This window comes from Teleopsis dalmanni, chromosome 2, assembly GCF_002237135.1.
Source record: "Teleopsis dalmanni isolate 2A chromosome 2, ASM223713v2, whole genome shotgun sequence".
Lineage (NCBI taxonomy): Eukaryota > Metazoa > Arthropoda > Insecta > Diptera > Diopsidae > Teleopsis > Teleopsis dalmanni.
Window position 1 is genome coordinate 42,666,855 of NC_051847.1, and position 22,270 is coordinate 42,689,124.

At 30.7% G+C, this 22,270-nt stretch overlaps 2 protein-coding genes across 2 annotated transcripts in view; both read right to left on the reverse strand.

Moving 5' to 3' along the window:
- Positions 1–22,270, reverse strand: part of LOC119677656 (ERI1 exoribonuclease 2-like) — a 327,184-nt gene that overhangs the window by 140,085 nt on the left and 164,829 nt on the right. The gene's annotated exons all lie outside the window — the stretch shown is intronic.
- The window catches only part of LOC119677650 (mucin-5AC-like), a 98,407-nt gene continuing 77,152 nt past the window's right edge, over positions 1,016–22,270 (reverse strand). Inside the window, exons 2-8 of the mRNA XM_038089096.1 lie at positions 19,338–19,579; positions 10,830–11,051; positions 3,645–7,091; positions 3,255–3,579; positions 3,056–3,186; positions 1,497–1,664; positions 1,016–1,429 (exon numbers count right to left, since the gene is read on the reverse strand). Coding sequence (XP_037945024.1) covers positions 1,109–1,429; positions 1,497–1,664; positions 3,056–3,186; positions 3,255–3,579; positions 3,645–7,091; positions 10,830–11,051; positions 19,338–19,579 — 4,856 coding nt within the window. The 3' untranslated portion in view covers positions 1,016–1,108. The remainder of the gene's footprint in view (positions 1,430–1,496; positions 1,665–3,055; positions 3,187–3,254; positions 3,580–3,644; positions 7,092–10,829; positions 11,052–19,337; positions 19,580–22,270) is intronic.

Consider the following 22,270-nt stretch of genomic DNA (forward strand, 5'->3'; position numbering starts at 1 on the left):
AACGATATAGAAATAATTACTGCTGTCTACTTGTTTCGGCTTATTAGTAAGCTCTCATCTCAATCAATGGAGCTGGAATTATATAGTCAGTAACTATGCCATTTTAGCAGTTTGAAGATGTTCTAGCACTCGGTCCAAACTTTTTAATTCGAGTATCATATTGTTTAAACAGTCAGCAGAAGGCCGATATCCAGAAATGTACTTCTGGCGAAGGGCTTTCAGATGCTTTCAATAATTTAAAAAAATCATTGAAGTCCGATTGCTTAATTAATATATACACAAACGCATAAATATAGTACTTGGATATATTTAAGGTAGGGTTTAGGCTCTTAATCCCAACCCCATGGTTACGTACTTGCATAGACGCAGTAATAAAAATGCTTGCAATTGCTAGTATATTGAATACCAGGTTAGAATAATACATATATAAATAAAATAAATATAAAAAAAAATAAATTTATCTCAACTATATAAAAATAAAAATAATTAATTCCTTTATAAAATTATATTTATATTATATATTATTTTTTACAATAATGTTTACTTAGACTAACATTAGATTTTTAGTTTTTTTTGCTTATAATTAAAATTAAGATTGACTAATACATTCTCATATTTCATTTATATTGAAATATAAGTATTCCATTTAGTTACTTAATAAATAAAATTAATTTTAAATCAATTTAAAAAATTTAGAAATTTTTCTCAATCCATTATCAGTTTTTTAATTAATTTAATTAAACAATTTTCAAGGCACTTTAATAAACCGAATAAAAAAAAACCAATTACAATCTAATCTAAACGGAAGACAATAAATACAAACCAAATATTTATAATAAATATAAAAAAAAAAACAAATTAAAAAATTAAAATTAATTTGTTAAAAAACAAAATTTACAATAAATTGCTAAATGCAATTTTTTTTTAAATCTTCGTCACTTATATTATAATTTTATATTCATTAGACATTAAATTAAATTTCATTATTTTAGTATAAAAGAAATTATTTTAAAAATTGCTATTTTGTTTTAATTACAATACATAAATAAAAGAGTAGTTATAAAAGTGTAAGGAGTTATACCAGAGAGCACTACTAGTTTACTAGAATCTAAAAGTCTGGATCATAATCTCTGGGATAGCGCCCTCTACTCGAGTGATTATTATAGGTATACATTTGATGGGCATCCGCAAATGCATCAGGATATTGATGAGCGTATGATTGCTGGTGTGGGTATGACTGGTGGTGGTGTGCAGTTTGTTGGGATTGTTTGGGTTGATGATGACTCTGGTGGTGCAGTGAACGTTGCAGTGAATCACCTTTTTGTGAATAGTTTGTTTGACTATCATAGTAATAATCTCCATGACGTGTTGAACGCCAACTATCATAAATATTCGAACCACTACTATCGTGCATCGAATTCGTAAAGCGCTTTAATATAGAAAAGATAAAGATATAGTTAGTTTTTAATATAATTTATATCTTAGTTAATATTTACCTTTGGTTTTATTGGTTGCTTAGTGTCATTCCAAGCATCATCGATATTGTAAAAGTCATCAACTCCATAATTGTCAGCACCACCCATATGATTGATTTTTAATTCATTGAGCATATCGTTCGTTAAAGGTATTGGTGTTTTCTTAGCTCGTTTTTGTCGATTCAACAACTAAAATGGAGAAATATATAATTTTAAATAGAAAATTTAGTAAATGATATATAATACTAATAAAAACTTTAATGGGTTGATATTTTTAAAGACCTTATTATTATCATTAACTTCATTATTAAGAGCATAACAATGCATCCCCATTTATGTCTATGTTTTGCCTATGTTTATATCTATATCTGTATGCATCCCAATTTGTAATAAGTATGTATCATTTGTAACTTCCACGAAAGCTAAAGAGGTTAGAGATTAATTATACTGTTTATTTTGATTAAAAGTTCCAGACTTCTTGTACTTAAAAGAGTGAAAGATATACCTATGTTGGAGGATTAATTATTATGTGTAGTTTACTCACAACCATGAATGAATGTATATCGCCTCATTTATTATAAAATCTGATAGTCTAATTCTCGCTACTTTAGTTAAAGATTTAGACTTCTTTTGCTCGAACAAGTGAAAGAGATACATTAGGGAATTGTCATTTCAAGAGGGTAGTTTCTTGTAAATCGTAGAACATGTGCTGTATATAGATGGGTGTATATCACTCTGTTTATTATAAAGACTGGGTATTCTCAAATCCTATTTTCAAAATGGGACGGCTGAAAGTTACATATATTGCTTTTTTAATTTCATTGCTGTTAATCTACGCTAAGATATGTAGTAATATTATTGTTGACCCGATTGAACGGTTTAGTCTGTTTTGGACCTTTATTATCGGGTCATGACTCAAAAATCCATATTGTATGCGATGTTTTTAAATCTGGAATAAATGTTTTTTATAGGTTTACTATCTGTTTTGTTATAGTAGAATTACTTGTACTCAGAAATTAAAATTAGGTTAAGCCTTTTCCAAGTTAGAGCATCTGGGCACTTTTACTCTATGATAGCTGGGGGGATTCGGAAGAGTTCCGCCCATCTCAGTGACTAATTTGAGTTTTCCTGATAATCTTCGTGATTATTCAAATTATAACGATTAGTAATTTATTATAGTTATTTAGTTCAGAATTGGCGTGTTTCAGTTTTGAACCAGTTTAGGCTTAGTAATCCTTGATGTCTGAATAAATAATAGGATATAATATGTAATAATTCTCGCGTTTTCTTACAGTTTTCTTATACTTACCTAAAAATATTTAAGTAGCATTAATTTCGGACGATCTAATCACTATTATTATAATGAAATTTATGTTTCATAAAAACTATATTAAATGACTCTTAAAAAGAATGACTCTTTTTTTTTATATATATTAAGTCAAAAGAAACTCAATATCAGGATTTAGATTTCTATTTCACTTTATATACATAATTTAAAATATCACAAAATTGCTTTAATATACTATATGTTATGGTCTATGTAATAATTAAACACTTTCATTAATGAATTGAACACTTACCACAGTCACACCAAAGATAACAACAAATACTAGTGAGCCTACGCCAATTACAATCACTACTATTGCCCATTGTGGGATTAACAGATCTTCCTCAGCATATTCAACAGTAGGCGAAAGTGCTTTAGGTATAACTGAAAAAATGGAACAATAAAATTGACTTTTTGAGAATCCTATCACACATGATATACCATTTACTTACCAATAAAAACTGTAGCCATAGGATCGATAGCATATTTACCCATTTGATAAGTTTCTTTAATCAATTTTTCTTCCTTGATTTCTTTCTCTTCCGCGCTTTCATCTGTTTCATTTTCAGTTGAGGGTTTTTGTGGTATTGTTTCTTGTGTGGGATGTTGCAAAGCATCATGGAATAGTTTCTTAATTTCCAATGTATTTACATCATTGGTAATATTGGCCAGTTCAACATAGTAGTCCACTAGTACGCTTCCCTTACTAAAACTATCGATGCGTACTTTCTTATACCAATTGTTCAATTGAGGTGCACTCACATAAACTTCATTTAACTACAAAATTTTATAAAAATTATTAACATTTTATTATTTAATAAAAATAATTTTAATTTTCTTACCTGTGCTTCAACTTCTCTGGCTAGAGTTTTCCATTCTACAGTATTATGATCTAATAATTCTGGTTTCCATGCTACACCATCTACTATTTTTATAGTAGCCGCCAGATCACAATCGTTTGTGCAGTGTCCTGGTTTCGTTGGTCTTGGTGTGGTAGTTGTTGTTGTAGTTGTAGTCGTTGTAGTGGTTGTTGTTGTACTTGATGATAGCAGATCCTCGAAATTTATGCTAGCGGTCTTCGCCTGTTCAAGCAATTTTTCAATTGAAATTGGTGTCGTAGATGGTGTTGGCCAACCAGTAAACTCTGTGGTTGCACGCGTTGGTGGACCCTTCTTAATAACAACAGCAGGTGAGGTAGCTTCATTGCTATCTTGTGTAGGTGGTGTAGTCAAACGTTGTGCTCCCTTTCTCTTATGAATGCCCTTTGGAAAAACGACTTTATAACCACTACCTGAAGAATTGGTATTACTTGTATCATCTGCCACCGACTTTTCGGTAGTTGTGGTACTTGTCGAAGCTGGATGGGCTGCATTTGTTTTACTAGTAGTGTTAGAAATAGGTTTAAAACCGGGTGGTAGTAATGAATCGACTTCTTTGAACTCAACTTTTTTCAACACGTCAATTGTCTCTTTATCTTGTGCATTAGTTGGTTTATAGTCCTTGGGCAATAACTGTGAAATGTCGATAGCTTCGGGCGCTAAGCTAGATTTGCTTGTTTCTCCACTTGGTTTATAGTCTTTTGGCAAGAATTTGCTAATATCGTCGCCTTTTAATGCTATAATGCCACTGTTGGATTTATCTTTTTGATTCTCATTATCTTCTGCAGGTGGCTTATAGCCCGGTGGAAGGAATTTACTTATGTCATCATTTATAACCTCAACTGGCTTCTTGATTTTTGTGCTTGGTGTGGTAGAAGTTGTGCGTAGCTTATAACCTTTAGGTAAAAATTTGGATATGTCATCAACTACCGTAACAGCAGGTTTTGCAGTCGTTTCTGTTTTGTAATCCTTTGGTAACAATTGTTCCAAGTTGTCATCAAACTTGATTTTACTGAATATATCACTTACATCTGCATTTGCCGTAGGAGTAGTCGTTGTATTTAAAGGTTTATAACCTTTAGGTAACAATCCCGCCAAAGCAACATCTTGTACAGCCACAGCACCATTCTTGAATGATCGACTAATAGTGGAATTACGTGCGGGCTTTTTAAAATCTACTTCAGGAGTTGATGTTGTAGTGGTAGTTGTAGTGGTGATCTTTCTATTTTTATATGAGTTTCTAGGTTTAAAACCATTTGGTAATAAACCAGCCAATTCATCCATTTCTGTCTCATCGAAGTGGTGTATCTTAACTTTGGGTGTAGCAGTAGTCTTTGGTTGAAATTTGCGTATATGAGGCACAAATTTATTTCCAGATGTTGTACTTGTCGCTTGCGTAGAAACTTCCATGCCACTTATAATTGGATATTTTCCAGAAAGCAAACCACTGGATAACTCAGATTGCACTCTATCTAATTTGTCTATTATACTTTCTGTGGATGAAGCGCTTGTAGTAGATTTTTCAGATGTTTGTTCTGGCAATAGAGTAGTTTGTACTACTTCATTACTATCGCCGGCTTGTTCAGAATTGAAATCCTTTTTATTTTTTGTTGAGGGTTTCGATTTTTGGCCATGAATTTTACGTTCTAATTCGGACAAAGTTTGTTTAGTTTCTTCTTGCTCTATAGCTGGGAATGGTAGAAAACGTGCACCATTTATGCTACGACTGGTTTGTATAGATGCAATCACAACATAACCTTCCGTAGCATTATTAACAGTTTCAGGCATTTCGGTGTGTTGATCGCTACTTGGATCATTGTCTTCAACTTCAGTTGAGTCCTCTGCAGCCGGTTGTACTTTATTTTCTGTGAAAATAGCTTCTTCTTCCATTGATAATGTGGTTGAGCTGGGTGTAACTGGCGAGGGAAATGAGGTTGAACCATTAACAATGCTTTTTGTTGTTACCACAGATATAATTTGATCTAGAATTTCGTTATCAGGCTTACTTTGTACAGTCGCAGTCAGAACCGAAGTTCCGTTCAAAGCATTTGTATCATTAACTTTAGTCTCATGTTTGTTATCAATCTCTTTTTCATGTTCATTTTTTTCTTCTTCTTCATCTCCATTTCCATCTCCTTCTTCCTCATATTCTTCTTCTTCTTCATATTCTTCATCATGTGGTTCTTCCACGTTTTCATGTGTTGTTTCTTCTTTGGTATCACTCGGTATGCTGGTATCAGTATGTTTAGTTGTAAGCGGCGAAACCGTGGTAATGGGTAATTCAGTTGTTATATCCTGCTCTGCGGTTATACTTGTCAATGTTAATTCCGTGGTCACTGTTTGTGTATCTAAACTTGGAGTACTTATAGTTGCATTGTCAATATTGAGGCTGGACTCAGTGGTAGTTGTTGTTGTTGTATGTTTCGTGACCGACTCTTCAGTGGTTTCTTCATCTTCAACATATTCGTACTCATATTCAGCACTATGTTCCGTGGTAGCATCAATATCTTTATCTGCTTCTTCACTACTTGTAGTCTCATCTTTATGTTCCTTACCATCTTCTTCGGAATAATTTTCAATATATTCCGCATTTTGACTGTTATCTTCATTCGATTTGGTGGGACCAGGTAAAAAGAAATTGGAAGTTATAATCATGGTATTAGTTTCCTCTTCCGTTGCGGGCGATTTTGTGCTATCGGCAACTGTATTCGTTGCTTCTTCCTCAGCTTCACGCAATTGCAATTTTTCTTTGCTAATATCTTTAACTTGCTCACTACCGACTTGGTTTTCATTTTGCAATTCTTCGTCATATTCATCACTTCCACTATCCGACACTGAGCTGGTCTTAACAGCTGCTGTTGTAGCAATTACGGGTTGTTTAAACAATCTTTCTTTAGTGGGTATTTTAACGCGACCACTGTTTAAAGCAAATGGACGCTGTAACTTTGACAAATGTACGGGTTCATTAATTTCACGGCTTATGAATACTGGACGTCTTGGTGAAAAACCATTGGACTTATTTGCTGCCCTGCTGAAATTTGGTTTTTGCTCAACAACTGTCGGTTGTTCTGTATCATTATTAGCTTGAGCGTTTTTATTATATCCAGAGGGTCTGAAGCCACCTGTTCGAGAAGCGCCAAATCTGTTGAAACGTTTATTGCTCGTAGGTGATGTAGCTTCAGTAGATGTTGTAGTGCTTGTGGTAGCTGTGGCACTGCTTGGCTGAAAACGCGTACGCGTATTGCGGAAAGGCACTTGCGATTGAGCTGCTGGAGAGGAATCAGCATTGTAAGCAGATGCTGCAGGTCGTACACGACTATTGCTAGGCGTAAAACTACCACTGCCAAATGGTCTCGATGCTGAAAAACCATTTAAACGATTGGATGTTGCCAATTTCTCGTTGCCAGAGGTCTGTGTAAATGAAAAAAAAACATGAATAAAAGTTGAAATAATTTTGAAAGATATGAAGATATCTTAAAGCTAAAAATGCATTGTTGAAAAAAAAAAGTGCAACAAATTGTAAAAATAATTACATATTTACTTTCGAATTTGATAGGAAAAAAATTAATAAGTTTTGAAGTCAATAAGATGCGATAAACTCAGCTTTGACGCAGGTATTTCCTGACCGGGCAACGCTCAGCTGCAAACAAAAGATGGAGACCCATGGGAGTTTCTGTGAACTGTGCGCTATATGTGTGGATTGTGTTTTAATGCAGCGTAATTACAACAATTGCAAAACCAACAAACCAACAAACCAGCAACCAAGCACACTTCACTACTGTAAATCCAATCAAACCACTTCAAGCGCCTTTTACTGGTTTTCGTTGCTCCAATTTTCCATGTCGGCGCTCGATTTCGGTTGTGTGTGTTCAGTGTTTTGTTTGGCTTTGGCGTGTCTTGATTTAGTTCGGCTTTAATGGTTTGACTTTGTTTTGAATCGATTTCTTATGCAATATTTTTTATCTATTCTCTATTTTCTTAATAAATTCATGTTTGAGCATATCTCGTTTCGGTTTTTGTTTATTGCCTTCGCTTTTGTTTATTTTATTTTTTTTGTTGGTTTTTGTGCACATTGAGCAAATAAAACTAATTTAAAATAGAGTTAAGCAGGGTCTTTGATCTTAATAAGGCTTTTATCATGATAAGACCTTTTGCTGCCTTGCTGCCTCAGGCAGTCTCCGGTTATGCACTCGTAGGTTGGTATGCGTAGTTACACGGTAAATATTTTTAATTCGCTTTTGATTGGTTTTAAAATTTCAAAATCAGCAGGTGATCTCCATATCAGATAGAGATTTATCAAAAAAAAAATATTTATATAAAATATTTTTAGCAATAATTTATAATTTTATAACGAGAATATATATAAAAACCCCTACAAAATAGATTTAACTGACTCCTTAATTCGACGGATATTGATGATCAAGCAACAGATATATATTTGTCGTTTCATATTTTCATATTTTTATTAATTATAAATTATTTTAATATTATTATTTATTATTATTAATTTCATATATATTATTAATTATTTATTTTTATATTACAATTTGAATATTAAAACTACTGTACAATAGATATAAAAGAATTACATATTATATATATGCAAGATGTGATCAAAAAATCGCGAGAATACTTAATTTCTAAATAAAAAAAGTATTTATTTAAACTAAATTTGTTTGAGAAGAGAATGAAACCTAAAAGCAAACGCTGACAGTCTCCCGACTGCTGGGCATTGATTCAAAAATAGAAAAAAATATATAGAAGAGTTGAAGAAACAGCGGGTTAGCGTTGTTCATACATAGAACAGAAGTACCTCCATAAAGCCAACACTAAAAGGCACACCTTCCCCAATTTAAGTGAAAGTGAAGTAATCTGACAAGTCTATATGCTTGGCTAAGTCCCTGATTTTGTAGGAATATATGTCAGGTCTGTCAGGTCGGTAAGAAAAGGTAGGCAAAAAGATTTTTATTCGTCTAATGACCAGATCTAAATTACTACTACAAAAAAAGGTACCAAACCTACTAATAGATAGTAAACATATATGTTACAGTCCAGCTAATACACAAAAAACATTAACTGCATAAATAACAACCAATTTTAAAATTCTCATTACTTATTGACTATACTTCCTAAATATATTTAGAAATTATATCAGATTATTATATTATATTATATATATTATATTAGAAATAAATTATAGCTATATTTCCAGCTACATCTGTCAGTTACTGACATTCTATGTTTCTGTCCTTTAAAGAAAGCTGAATAATTCCTTTTGTTCTTTAGATCTTTCCTCGGATAATTAATTGTTTGTTAGTAAGTCATATTATAGATTTCTCAAGGCATATTATAATCTTATATAGAAATATTTTCATCTCTTACGGCTGGTAACAGCTTTCGATCATAGTTTATTAATTGTTCGTAACGTGACTCATTCACTGTATTTTTAATATCCTTCGAATGATCCAATCTCGAAGAACTTGAGATTTTAAATATATGTATTTAAGAAATTGATCTAGATTTTCAAAATCTAGATTTTTATGATATAGGTAACTAAATTGGACTTTTGCAGACCTTAAATAAAATGTTTTGTATGATAATATATTGATTGCTGCTAACAAGGCCTGTCAGTGATATATTCAGTACCCTTTAAATAATCAATTATCGACAGGATTTCTATTTTTTAATATCTAGTATTTTCAAACTCTAAATGATCTTGACATCTAACAGTACAGACCTAAAGTAATGTTTTATAATAATCATGTAATAATAATAATAATAATAATAATAATAATAGCAACTAATTTCGAAATTATTTATTCCAACATATATTATAATTATATTATTCCAACAGATATTATCGAACATAATGTATTAATCAGTATTAACCAGTAAAAGTATTCTTATTGCCGAGAAAATTCTATATCTTTACCGTTTTAAAATAAAACTTGAATAAATAATTGTATCAAAGATCTTCTCTTAGTCAGTAAAATACTTAAAAAAATACTCATTGTGGATGTCTTTGCAGTTATGAAGTAAAACTGGAATAAATAGAAAGGAAAACTCTAATAAATCGAAAGTTTCAAGTTCTTTTCTAAAACATTTTAAATGTATGTGACATTAAGTCTTTGTGAATGGCTTTGAGGTTTTGAACTAAAATTTAAATAAATAATTGTATTAAAGGTGTTCTCTTAGTCAATAAAATACTTAAAAAATACTCTGATAAATACGGAGGGTTTAGAAGTTCCAAGTTCTCTAGTATATGTCTTATATGTCTTTATCTTTAAGTATATGCGACATTAAGTCAATAAATCTTTGTGAATGTCGTTGCAGTTTTGAGCTGCAGCTTGACTATATAGAAAGGATCGTAGTTATCAAGACTTTTTTTAACTCATAATATGGTTTTTCCATTATTTCCCCCACAACTTCTATATATTCTATGAATGAATAATTATACATGTTACTCAATTAATATATTATTGAAATATCTTGACTGTATGTGACATTAAGTCAATAAATCTTTGTGATGTCTTTGCAGTTTTAAGCTGCCAGACTTTTTTGATCCCAAATTATGACTTCTCCATTGTTTCTTTAGATTTGATATACGTTCTATGAATGAAAAATTATATTCATATATATACTATATATTCAATGAATATTTTTTTGAAATATCTTGAAAGTGTGTCACATTAAGTCAACAGATCATTATTTATGTTCTGCTTTTATCTTCTAACCATTCATTTAACCGTTATTATTCATTTTTATTTAATTCAGGATGTTGCCACATTATTAATTATTATTCCGCAGTTTATCTGTTTGGTTTTTGAAAGATATCTATCAACTAACATACAAAGCTATAAATGCAAAGTATCTTTAAAGTACTTCTATTCATACGCAATCCATAATTAAATTTTTATGAAATTTCGCAAGAAATCACACATTAAAGTGTCAACTGTCAGTTTTTTTTTTTTTTTTGTAGTTTTGAAAAAGAAGAATAAGTGGTAGCCACAAAATACACTTTAAAAAATTATAATTACAACAATTAACGGCGGAAAAAAATAATAAAAAATAAAAACGATTATTGCAATATTCAAATTATGTTGGTGATTATAAACTTGATACACACTCGATAGTTGGGTGATTACTTACCGCTGCCCCTGGCTCATTGAATTGCGCTAGAAACTGTGATTGGCCATGTGGAACATTGGTGCGAATTTGTTGCTGCGATTGCGGCACAAAACCGCCGCTGGGTCGTATCGATTTCGTACGTGTACTGAAGCTGTTCGGTGATGGGCCCACTGCCGCATTGGGGCCTGCAACCGCACCAAAGGGACGTGGTGATATGTCATAATAATCAGAATTTCGATTTGACTGCAATTACACAAAAAAAAAATATAAAATTAAATAAACATTAAAAATTTGCTAATTTCGGTTAAATAAATAATAACACTGAAAATGTAATATATTATAGGAATAAAAAAAAAATACTGTGTAATGGAATTGAATGTTTAAATAACAAAAGCATTTCGAGGGCTCATTATGCAAATTGTGGATTGGAATCTCAAACTTTTGATAGTATATGTATGTCAATTGGAATATACCGGAATATATTTGTCAAATAATAATTGACAAATTTAAAAAAAGAGAAAAGAAGATTAAAATTCTTTGATCTGGAGTCCATTAGGAATATTGCAAAGTTAATTTAGGTATACCTTCTGCTTAAAAAGTATCCGGATATTGTTGTTTGTTAACTACTCTTTAAGTAATAGACCTTTTTCAAAATTTTTTTTGTTATGTTGGTACACCCTTTCTTGACATATGATACAAATTTGAGCGCCATCTATCAATTAGTTTGTTTACAGCAACTGTTAATGTGAGACTATCTCAAGTGCATTCAACGATTTTTACTATGGAAAATTCTTGTTGTACGCAACTTTTTGACCAAACACGGCACCACTGTCATTGTTCAGGCACTATATTCGCCGGATCTGGATCCGTGCGATTTTTTCCTGTTCCCGAAACTCAAATTGCCCCTTCATGGTAAGTGTTTTGAGTCGATTGAATCAGTAAAAGATAATTCGCCGAAGAAACTAAAAGCCATACCTGCACGGGCCTACGAGAAGTGTATGGAAGATTGGGTTAAGCGTTGGCATATGTGTATCGCTTCAGAAGGAGCATATTTTGAAGGAGATAAAATAAATTTGGAATAAAATTTAAATTTGTGTGTGTTATATACAAAATCCAGGTACTTTTTGAGCTAGAGATCATCTAGTAGCTATTTAAAATATCAGTAAATGTTTTAAATTCCTACTAGAATTTAATGACCCCATCAATTGATTTGCACCGACTTTGGCATAAAATTGAAATAAACAGTTTATAAAATAAATATTAACACTTTCTTAACTTTAGTTCACTACTTTAATAAACTTTTTATATTTTGATAACCTTCAATCTGAATCATACGTGTATAAAATTTGACAGTATAAAATGTATATTGACACCTTCTGTCATCTATTTTTTAAATTTATAAATTTAAGTTGTTTATTTAGGCAAAATCAATAGTCTTTCTTGAAAAATGACCGATCAAGTTAAAAGTTTTTAAGTTGAAGAGTTCCATTCAATAAGCTTTTGACGCGATGCATAAGAGAAGTTTCATTGCAACCTTCTCTCCCTGTCCGCTTAAATGTCAATCAATCGACGAGTATCGCAGTTTAAACGCTGGCAACCCAAGTGTGACGTACGGTAGCTACTTGTCGTCTCGTCGAATAAAACTAATCTTACGTATACTTTGAAGTTAACAAACTATGAAGTTTCCTATTCACTGTTCATGTGAATACTGACAGTGAATAGTGACGTCCTATTATTGTTACTCAGAGCAAGTAAGAGTTATCAATTTTAATTTAAAACGTCATTAAATTTTAAGTGTTTTACATAAATACGATGACTTGTCATGACAAGTTAACAACAATTTAAGTGTAAAATTTTATATTTTCTATTTAAGATTAATAGATGCAAAATTGCTCAGATATATAAACAAAATCGAATAACTGCCTGAATATCTGGTTATGAAACTTAGTTGTAATATATTACCGTAGACATGAATGGAGTCTATTAATCCATTGTATTAAAATACAGACTCAAGATTTTTACAGATTTATAGTTTTATTTATAGCTTTACTTATATCACACAAGTTTTTATGAGAATTTACTGTACATTGTTAAAAAAAGGAAGGATACTTGAAACTACAAAATCACAAAACAACGAATAAAATTTTAGTTGTAACTTGTGATTTACAACAATGTGGCAACTCTTTGTTATGATGTGTACATATGTAATCCCTTTAAGTTATATTACAAGCAAAACAAATTTATTTCAACACTAACGATTTCTTAACTTTTTCTTTCAATAATATTATCTACTTAAATCCCATTGGAATAAAGTAGACACTTATTGAAGCATCTTCAATCTTTTTCTTCTTCTTTTCCTTCTTATTAATATTGGTACTACATACAAAAAAATAATCCCATTGGAATAAAGTAGACACGTACTGAAGCATGTTGATCTTCTTCTTATTCATTTCTGTACTACATATAATAAAATAATATCTTATAACTCCATTAATATTTATGTTAATATTACAATCCCTAACAGAGCCTGTGTTGTGGTACTATTAACATCTCTCTTACCTTCTCACTTTTATATATTTCTAGTGAACCATTTTCACTAGCAACAGCTTTTAGCTTTACCAATTATACAAAGAAAAAATATCCTAAGGTATTAACCATTTACATCGAGGGAGTGAGACAGTGGCATAATAAATGATCCATCGTTGCTGCATGTTAACTTCTATAAAATTCCCTGTTGGTGCCACTCAAACTAGTTTAACCTTAGTAGTATGCTAGGTAATGACCTTTTATGACGAATAGTACTAAATAAATGTCGAACGTTTCCTCCTTGCCCTTTTCGTGACCCAACTTCTATATAATACTATGCTGAGAGCATCTAATCAAGTCGCGTGCATACCTATCAAATAATGTCAAAAGTAATATAATAAATATTCAAGCGTTTACTTCATATGTATATCCAGTCAACTTTTGTAGAAGTTCCCCATTCGGACAATCAATAAATGTGACTTAATAAATGTTCGAGCGTGTGCTCCATATAATAGCAACTTCTGTAGAATTTCCTGATTCGGACAACCAATTTATTGGCGTGAAATAACGATCTATAATAATGAACATAACCAGATTAAGACTATGCTTACAAATATAGACATCAGTACAAAATGACTTTTTACACTTTACTATTTTAGTTACGTCTTAAATGATTTTAACTTTAACTTGAATAACACTATGGTAATATCAAAGCCAAATTAATTGATCTAACAAATGCCCAGTAGTTTTGTTCTATTTTTAAGCTGTCCATATAAATATATATACTTTTATTAATTCTACTTATAAATTAAAAAATAGAAATTTAATATAATATGAATTATAGTTCAAGGTAGATATATTAGAGAGATAGACTCCCTCCTTTCAAAATATAATCTACACATAATACACTGCAAAAAGACTGCCAAATAAAATGGTTTGTATACAGTATATATACTGTATATATATAGTATGTATAGTAAAAATATAGTATATTCCTCTTGTCCTCTTGGCACAATCCTGATTACGCTACTGCGAACAGAGTTGTTATCTCGGTTCTGTTCAATCTTAATACAAATCTTAATACATTGATTTGGTTTTTCTTGGCATTAATATAATATATAATAGAAATATGGTATATTGAAATTGCGAAAGACCTAAACAGACAAATGTTATAAATATACTCCCAGAAGAATAATTACTCATTCACTAAAAGTATCATTATACACGATTCAGGATATGCTTATAAAGATATCCAGAAAGGTTTTCCAAGAGTAGTAAACCATAAATGGAAAACTAAGAATTGCTAGAGGCATACAAATTAATATGTCAACCAGACATGTAAATACTGCAAGGTAGATGGGAAAACAGAATAACTAAACAGTTTCAGTACCCAAACTAGGCAACGTTAAGACAATTATTGTCTTATCGCATTGTGGATATCTACGAAACCCATGTATAGGTGTTTTATAATAAAATAGAGCTTATGCGCGACTTGGATAAAGGAGAAAACTTAGTTGGTACTGAAACCAACTTAAACTTGATAACATATTTATAGACTCTCCCTATGTCCGCATATATCTACACACTATCAAATCTGAAATCAACCATGAAATTCTGGTTATTGTTTTGTATATGACAAATTTATTAATAAATTGTTTATAAAAATAATCAGACCTATTGATCTTATTCAAATCTTCTCTTAACCTCGTTACTATTGTATTGATTTTATTTGAAATGTAAATTAATTGTATTATTGAGTTGAATTTATTTTTAATTTCAGTCACTTGACATTGAAAGCGATAAGCCTTCTTTGAGTTTGGTATTATATTAATTTAATTATATTACTTATTATGCATTATTTGCTTTGTATTATTTGAAAATGTATCACAGACAAATATTGAATAAAATTCCGAATAATTTTGATTTATTGACTATCGTGAGCTCTTCTTGTACCTCAAAAAATGAGGTTTTATTTAAAAGATGTATATTTATACGAGTATAATTAAAATGCATAAAACTATATTAATAAAATATATTTTTTATTTTTTTTTTGCAATTTATATTGTTACTTTTAAAAGTTTATTATATGTAAGTCTTTTCAGCGCAATAATTTGCTTTTAATTTGATTAATATTGCACAATAACATAACTTAATTAAGAATTAATTAAATTAAAAATATAATGAAAAACAACTCTTTTTCATTTAATTGATTTAATAATAAATTTTTTTATAGTTAGTAGATACATTGCAAGTAAAAACTAAAACAAAATCTTTAAAGCAATTAATTTTAAAGTTTATTTTTGAACATTAAATTTATATGAATAAAAATTGGTTAATATATTCATTTCATAAAATTCAATTAATTAAAAATAAACAAAATTATTGTTGTTGCAATTTCATTACTGTTCGATAAAAACCGCTCTATTGAAAACAATAGTTTATATTAAGAATTTAGATTAAAATCAATTTAATATATTTATGTAAAAAAGTTATAAGAATATTTACCTTGACGGATCTCAATATCATTCTTCACTTGATGCCGATAAAAATTCTGATCAAAAACAGTGCCTCAATGTCAGTGCTTAGATTGTAAGAGAGCTGATGCTAGACATTCAAACTGAAGAGTTATAACTCCATTCATAGCTCTACCCTATCCTACACTTCCCTCCATGGTAATTGGAACTACCACATCTTCATAGATGCTTTCAAGATAGAATCCGAAAAATGTGTAAAAATCGTTTAAGCTCAGAAGTATATAAAGAGATCCATTTCGGTTTGTCTGTCAAATCGTAACCTGCCTTCTGGTCGACTGATTTCAGAAAAAATCTTAAAAAATGAAATACAGTAAAGTAAAGCTATAATTCAAACAAAGTATAAAATCGAAGTAAGTAAAGCAGTGCAAAACTTAATTGAGGTCATTAAGAAACCAGTGCAGAATAACATTGATTAAGATTTCAGAGCACCGAGGAATACAAGGAAGTAAAATACGAGCGGCTGCAACGAGGAAGATTGTGTTATCTGTTTGGTGGGATTGGCAGGGAATTATCTACTATGAGCTGCTCCGCTACGGCAAAATTCTTAACTCGAAACTGTACTGCCAACAATTAGACCGCCTGCAGGAAGGAATCGGAGATCCAGAAACGGTTAGCTTTGGGTAATAAGAACGAATTGTATTCTATAAGAACAACACCAGGCCACACACGTTGATAATGACTAGCTAAAAGCTTCGAGAGTTAGGTTGGGAAGGTCTTATACATCTACCTTATAGTTCAGACCTAGCAACAAGTGATCTCTTTCCCGTTTATGGCGAAGGATGGACAAATTTTATGGTTTAAAATTCGCTTCAAGAGAAATTTGTGAAAATCGACTGTCTCATGTTTTTGTCAATAGAGACGTTGACTTCTATGATAGAGACATGATGAAATTACCTGCAAAATGGCGCATATTTGACCTAAATTGAATCATTCTAACTATGGTAAAAAATCTTCAATTTTAACGCAAAAATAATGAGTTTCTTTTTACTACACCTATATTTTTTTAAAGAAACCTAACAAGAAACCCATTTTCATTTAAGTAAAAAAATAGATTTATTAAAACTCAAAGAATGGAATTATCCATTTTATATTAGATTTTAAAAATAATATTATTTCATTTTGTAATTATCTATCTAAACGGGCAGTATTCTAATTCAACACCGCATACAATAGATCGCAAATTCCTATATGGTTTGATTAAAAAGGCCATCGATTTCCCGCCCATTGTTTAAGTCGCACGTTCGCCACTTAGTGTTCAAAATACTTTCTGTTTTAAATGATTTATATCTTATATTATGATATTAAATGTAGAAAATATTTTTTATTATAACATTGCAAATATTGTAAATATTTTTGCAATTTGTAACATATTTACTACCGCATAACCCAAAACAGAAACACCACACGCACTACACCAGAAATGAACGTGCAGCTCACGTACCTCTTAACGCGCTCGTCGGTGAACGCATAGGCGAACTCAGATACAAAATGTAATTAAAAATTAATTTTGCTAAAGAATTTCAAAACTAACAATAAAAATCCAACTCCGAACAGTTTGAATTCAATTAATTTTTATTCAGTTAGGCTTGACTTGAGTTTTCAATGAGCTACCATTTTGGAGGAAACTTTCACTTGACCAATTGCAGACTGACTGCCAGTCTGACAGTCTGATAGTCTCGTAGTCTGGTAGTCTCGAAGTCCCGCAATCTGATAATTAGTGAAGCGAATCTAACAGAAAGAAGTATTTACAAATGTGCAAGCAATGAAGTATCTTTGTAAATACTGCATAATTATTAATGATTACCCAACTCAGCAGTGCAACACGATATGTTAAATGTATCGTTTTCGTATCGCAATGCACCAAGGAAAACCCATTCCAGCAAAAACCAAAAAAAACTTTTAACTATAATTTAACTTATATCCATATATCATATTAAGTTGTCAAAAGTGATGAAAATACTTAACTTGATTAAATTAGTTCATAAACATATACAAAGTCGAAGATTTCCTTTCATTTTATAACAAATCAGCGTTGAAATAGGAAAGCATGGAAGATAAGTGATGAAGCACTTTTACTTTAATGCGTCGATTTGCTTAATAATTCAAATTTCCAAAACATATTCAATTCAGGTGAAAAGTATTAAGCTATTTAAACCATAGCTTTAGGCTAGCTTTAGATTAAGCTAGGTTAGTTCAGGTTAAGTTGAACCGACGATCCAAAGGCATCTAATTAAGTCAATTGGCCCATTGTGTTACCGAGTAAGTAAAAACTCAGAGGTTTAAAAACATCCTTAAGTCCTTAGTAAAGCTTGAAATGCTATATAATGGGTGGTCTTGCCAAGATCGGCCAAGATCCTCAAAAAAAGGTGAACCCAAAAAATAGTAAGGAGCGTCGTAAGAACAAAACAGATATGAGCACTTTTATTGTCCTTTCCACAACTGCGACATGAATAACTGAAAGAGAGATTCAATCTTCAAGCATGATATTCTAATCTGTCATGATCTACAGCCTTGCGCTGAACCCAGTTGAGTACCATACATTAAGAAAATTTGCCACGGGCCGTCCACCATACGGCGATGCCATATAAAATTATTGGTAAGTTATGCGTAGTTGTGGGCTCTACATTTTATCAATGGCTTTAGAAAAAGAAACTGCGTAATGATGGCTTTTCTAGAGCTTTCTAAGTGAAGGGGCTGAGAAAATAAATATTATTTTTAACCCTAACTCCATAATAAACCTTTAATATACAAGCAATAAAGTACATATAAGGTACACTCAAAAGTAAAAAGAAATGATGAAACATAGGTATCTCGGTAAATATCGGTAAATTAGATCCTTCACTGATAAATTGTCAAATTTTAATGACATTTGTACGAATAGAATGACATATGTACAAATATATAAAGAATTATTGCATCGAAACAGTGAGTATGTATGGATTATAGGTACTAAAGCAACTATCGAACACAGAAAATTTTACTTTAAACAATGTGAAATATGTACTGTAACTTTTAAATTGATGAACCATGTTAATAATAATGACTGTTTATTCCGTTAAATGTGTCTATGAGTATTATTATTTTCCTGGTTAGTGTCAACATTCTTGATAAGAGAATAGAAAAGAAACAGAGTTCATCCATTCAGACCTGTCAAGTGACAATGTCTGGTCTCTCCTTATAACTGAAACTGCTAATATTTTGCATAAATAGATCACAACGATGTATTGTGAGAGTGGTAAGATCTTGATGATTCCATTCAAGGAACATTTCCACATTACTTGAATCACAAACAACTTATATATACTTAAATGTAACACGGCATGCAATATAAATGTCTACTAAAATTTTAAAATTTGACCTTTTGTTCGCAATTCAATCTACAATAACTTATAATCTTTTACTTATATATTTTAAACCAGAGAGCACATAAATTTCAGTTAAGAGAGAATGAGAGCATAATGCCTCTTACCGAAAATTGTGATCCAAATGGTGAGTATGCAGCTGAAGTCAAAGATTGTGAAATCGGTTGTTGTGGAACTTGTTGTTTGTCATCATCAGTCAGAAAGAGAACTTGCTCCTGATAAGAACCAGGTTGTTGATATATGCCATTACCACTGCTGCTCACAGGACTACGAGCACCTGACAAATATGTACGTGCACCAGGAAAGGTAGATGGCACAAATCGGTTTTGTGAATTTGATGAATAAAAATCTAAAAACAAAAAAATAAAATAAAATATTATTATATGGTATATAAAAAACAAAAAATAAAAATATAAAAAATTTATCTAATTTATTTTTTGCATTGTTGCGAAAAAATATTAATTTATAAAAAACAAATATTCTAGTCCATACCAATAGTCATATATAATTGAACGATTTCTTTATTTATTTCTACTTTTCCTTATTGATATATATCAGACTTACTACTTAAATTCGAAGAACACTATTTAAGGCTATAAATAGTATAAGTAGAATAGAGAAAGGAATATAGAAACTATAAAATGAGAAAGAAAGGAGAATACTACTTTAAGGAGAAAAAAACTTACAGCCCACTGATTTAATAGTAGACACTAACCTCAAGCAAAACAATTTTTAAACTCAGCGCTTATATTAAAGTAAGTAAATATCACGTAAAATACTTTCGGTAAACCCTATATCTGACAACTTTACAGCTCACTACAATCTTTAATATCACTTAAATAAGTTGTGGATCTCCGATAGTAATGTCTGATTTTTTTGTGAAATAGAAATCGAAAGCTCAGTGTACATTCTTTGTTCGTGTGTAGATCTTGGTAGAGAAAGACTTCACTTCTTAGGTGATATTATTCTGTTATTATATATAAAAAGTTTATATATACCGGATTAAGCATAAATGCTACATTCTGGTTCCAGCGCCTTCTGCACTTCAATAATACCACTAAATACTTAGTAATTGTTAACTTTATATATAATAAAAAGTACTGCTCTTCTAGCTATTATAACTATAATTTAATACATTATAACTCAGCTTATTTGCAAAGCACTAGGAGTTGTACGTATATATTATAATATGTGTATTATTACTTGAGGACGGGAGGATTTTATTTAAATAATGTAGTCCTTCAACTATATTTCATTATTATAATAGTTAATAACAATATAAATAAAGAAATGAGTGAATGGTTGCGGTTGGTCTATCATGAATCTTATCATGATACTACTGTATACAATCAGCACTCACGTATAGATCCGAGATTTGACCGTTTATTAAAGAATTGTCTAATCTTTTAGCAGCTCTGACTAGAAAAGTTCTGCAAACAATTGTTTTACTTATATATAAGGAATGTCAATTCCAGTAAAGAAGATATAGTGACAAAAAAAAATAAGTTAGACGAGACATCTAGTTGGTATGACCAAAGTAGCATGTGCGAAAAACCATGTATGGCAGATTAAGTGAAAATTAGTAGCAAAGTAAACTTGCTGGTTAACCGCACAATATGGCTTGTATTAAAAGAAAAAGATAAAGGTGCTTGAAATCTGAGGGCTCCTAAGTGGTACTATCAGCTTATAATTGGGATTAGGACTAATGCCGTACTAATACCGTACGGACTAATACCGTATACTGGTTATACACCAAATAATGATATTTGAATGAATATAGCATATAGAAGAGTATACTTCAATCTATAATTTGAAGCTCAGCAGCCAAAAATTTTATTACTATGTTACAAATGCACCACTGCATTAAGTAAAAACAAGTGAAGTAGCAGATTCCAAAAGCGGCATACAGTCTTCCCCAAATATTGTATCGTAGCCGCACAATAGGCATTGCTCCTCTACGTTTACGTTCAAATTTAATTTTAATTTTAATTTTTTCTCGATACATAAAATAACACATTAAATTTCAGTTTAAATATTAATTTAAATAAATTGTTAGCTCAGTAAATGTATTTATTTATTTTTACTTTAACAACTTAACTCTAATCAACATAAGTATATATGAAGGCACAAAAAACTTTTAATGACTGATCATTATTTTACTTAAATAATTTTTAATAAATGCTTTTATATATTGTGTACATACATATTTACACTGTTTATTTGAACTACACTAGTGGGCATTAAATTCCAATTTTTTTTTATTTTTACCACATTAATTACTCCGGGCTATACGGCAATACAAAAGTCAGTTTTAGGTAGGCCCAGACCATTACTAATGTTTCTACGACAGGTGACAATTGTCAATGAAAGACAAAGGCGCTGAGGTTGCACACGCCTTACCAGTGCCCGTCAATAGATGAAAAAACCTTTAATTGACAATTTAATTGTCAAGTTTTTTTAAGATATTAATTTTTGATGAATTTTTTTATCTAAAAGCGAAAGCGTAACAAATTTTACAAGCGGATATTGGCCTTAAATTTCAAAGTGCAGCTTTGTTTATTTTCATTTTTTTTTTTTTTGTAAAGGAAAACAATCACAAATATTGAACTTATTTTTGTGGTAAAAAATTGTATGTTGAAATTGACATAAATTATTATTTATTCAATGAAATGCAATTTTGAATAATTTGTCAAATATTAAATAAAGAAAATAACAGTAAAAATAAAAAATATTGACATAACTTAAATAGTTCAAATACCAAATAGTGAATTGTAAACTATTCGTACTGTACCGAGGGGATTAAATCTATTTTGGAAGCAATTGTTTGGAGTAATGGTAAATGTTAGGATTAAATTAAAAAATATTTACATAAGAAAAACAATATCAGGCCTTTTTTTCTTAAGCAAGTTAAAAAACTACGCCTTTTCTTTTGTAAGCATATCACAAAAGAACAACCGCTTATTTTAAAAATAACATATGAAACAACAACACTGCTGGCTTATTTAATCCAACATTTTTGGCATGGTTGCCAATACTAAAA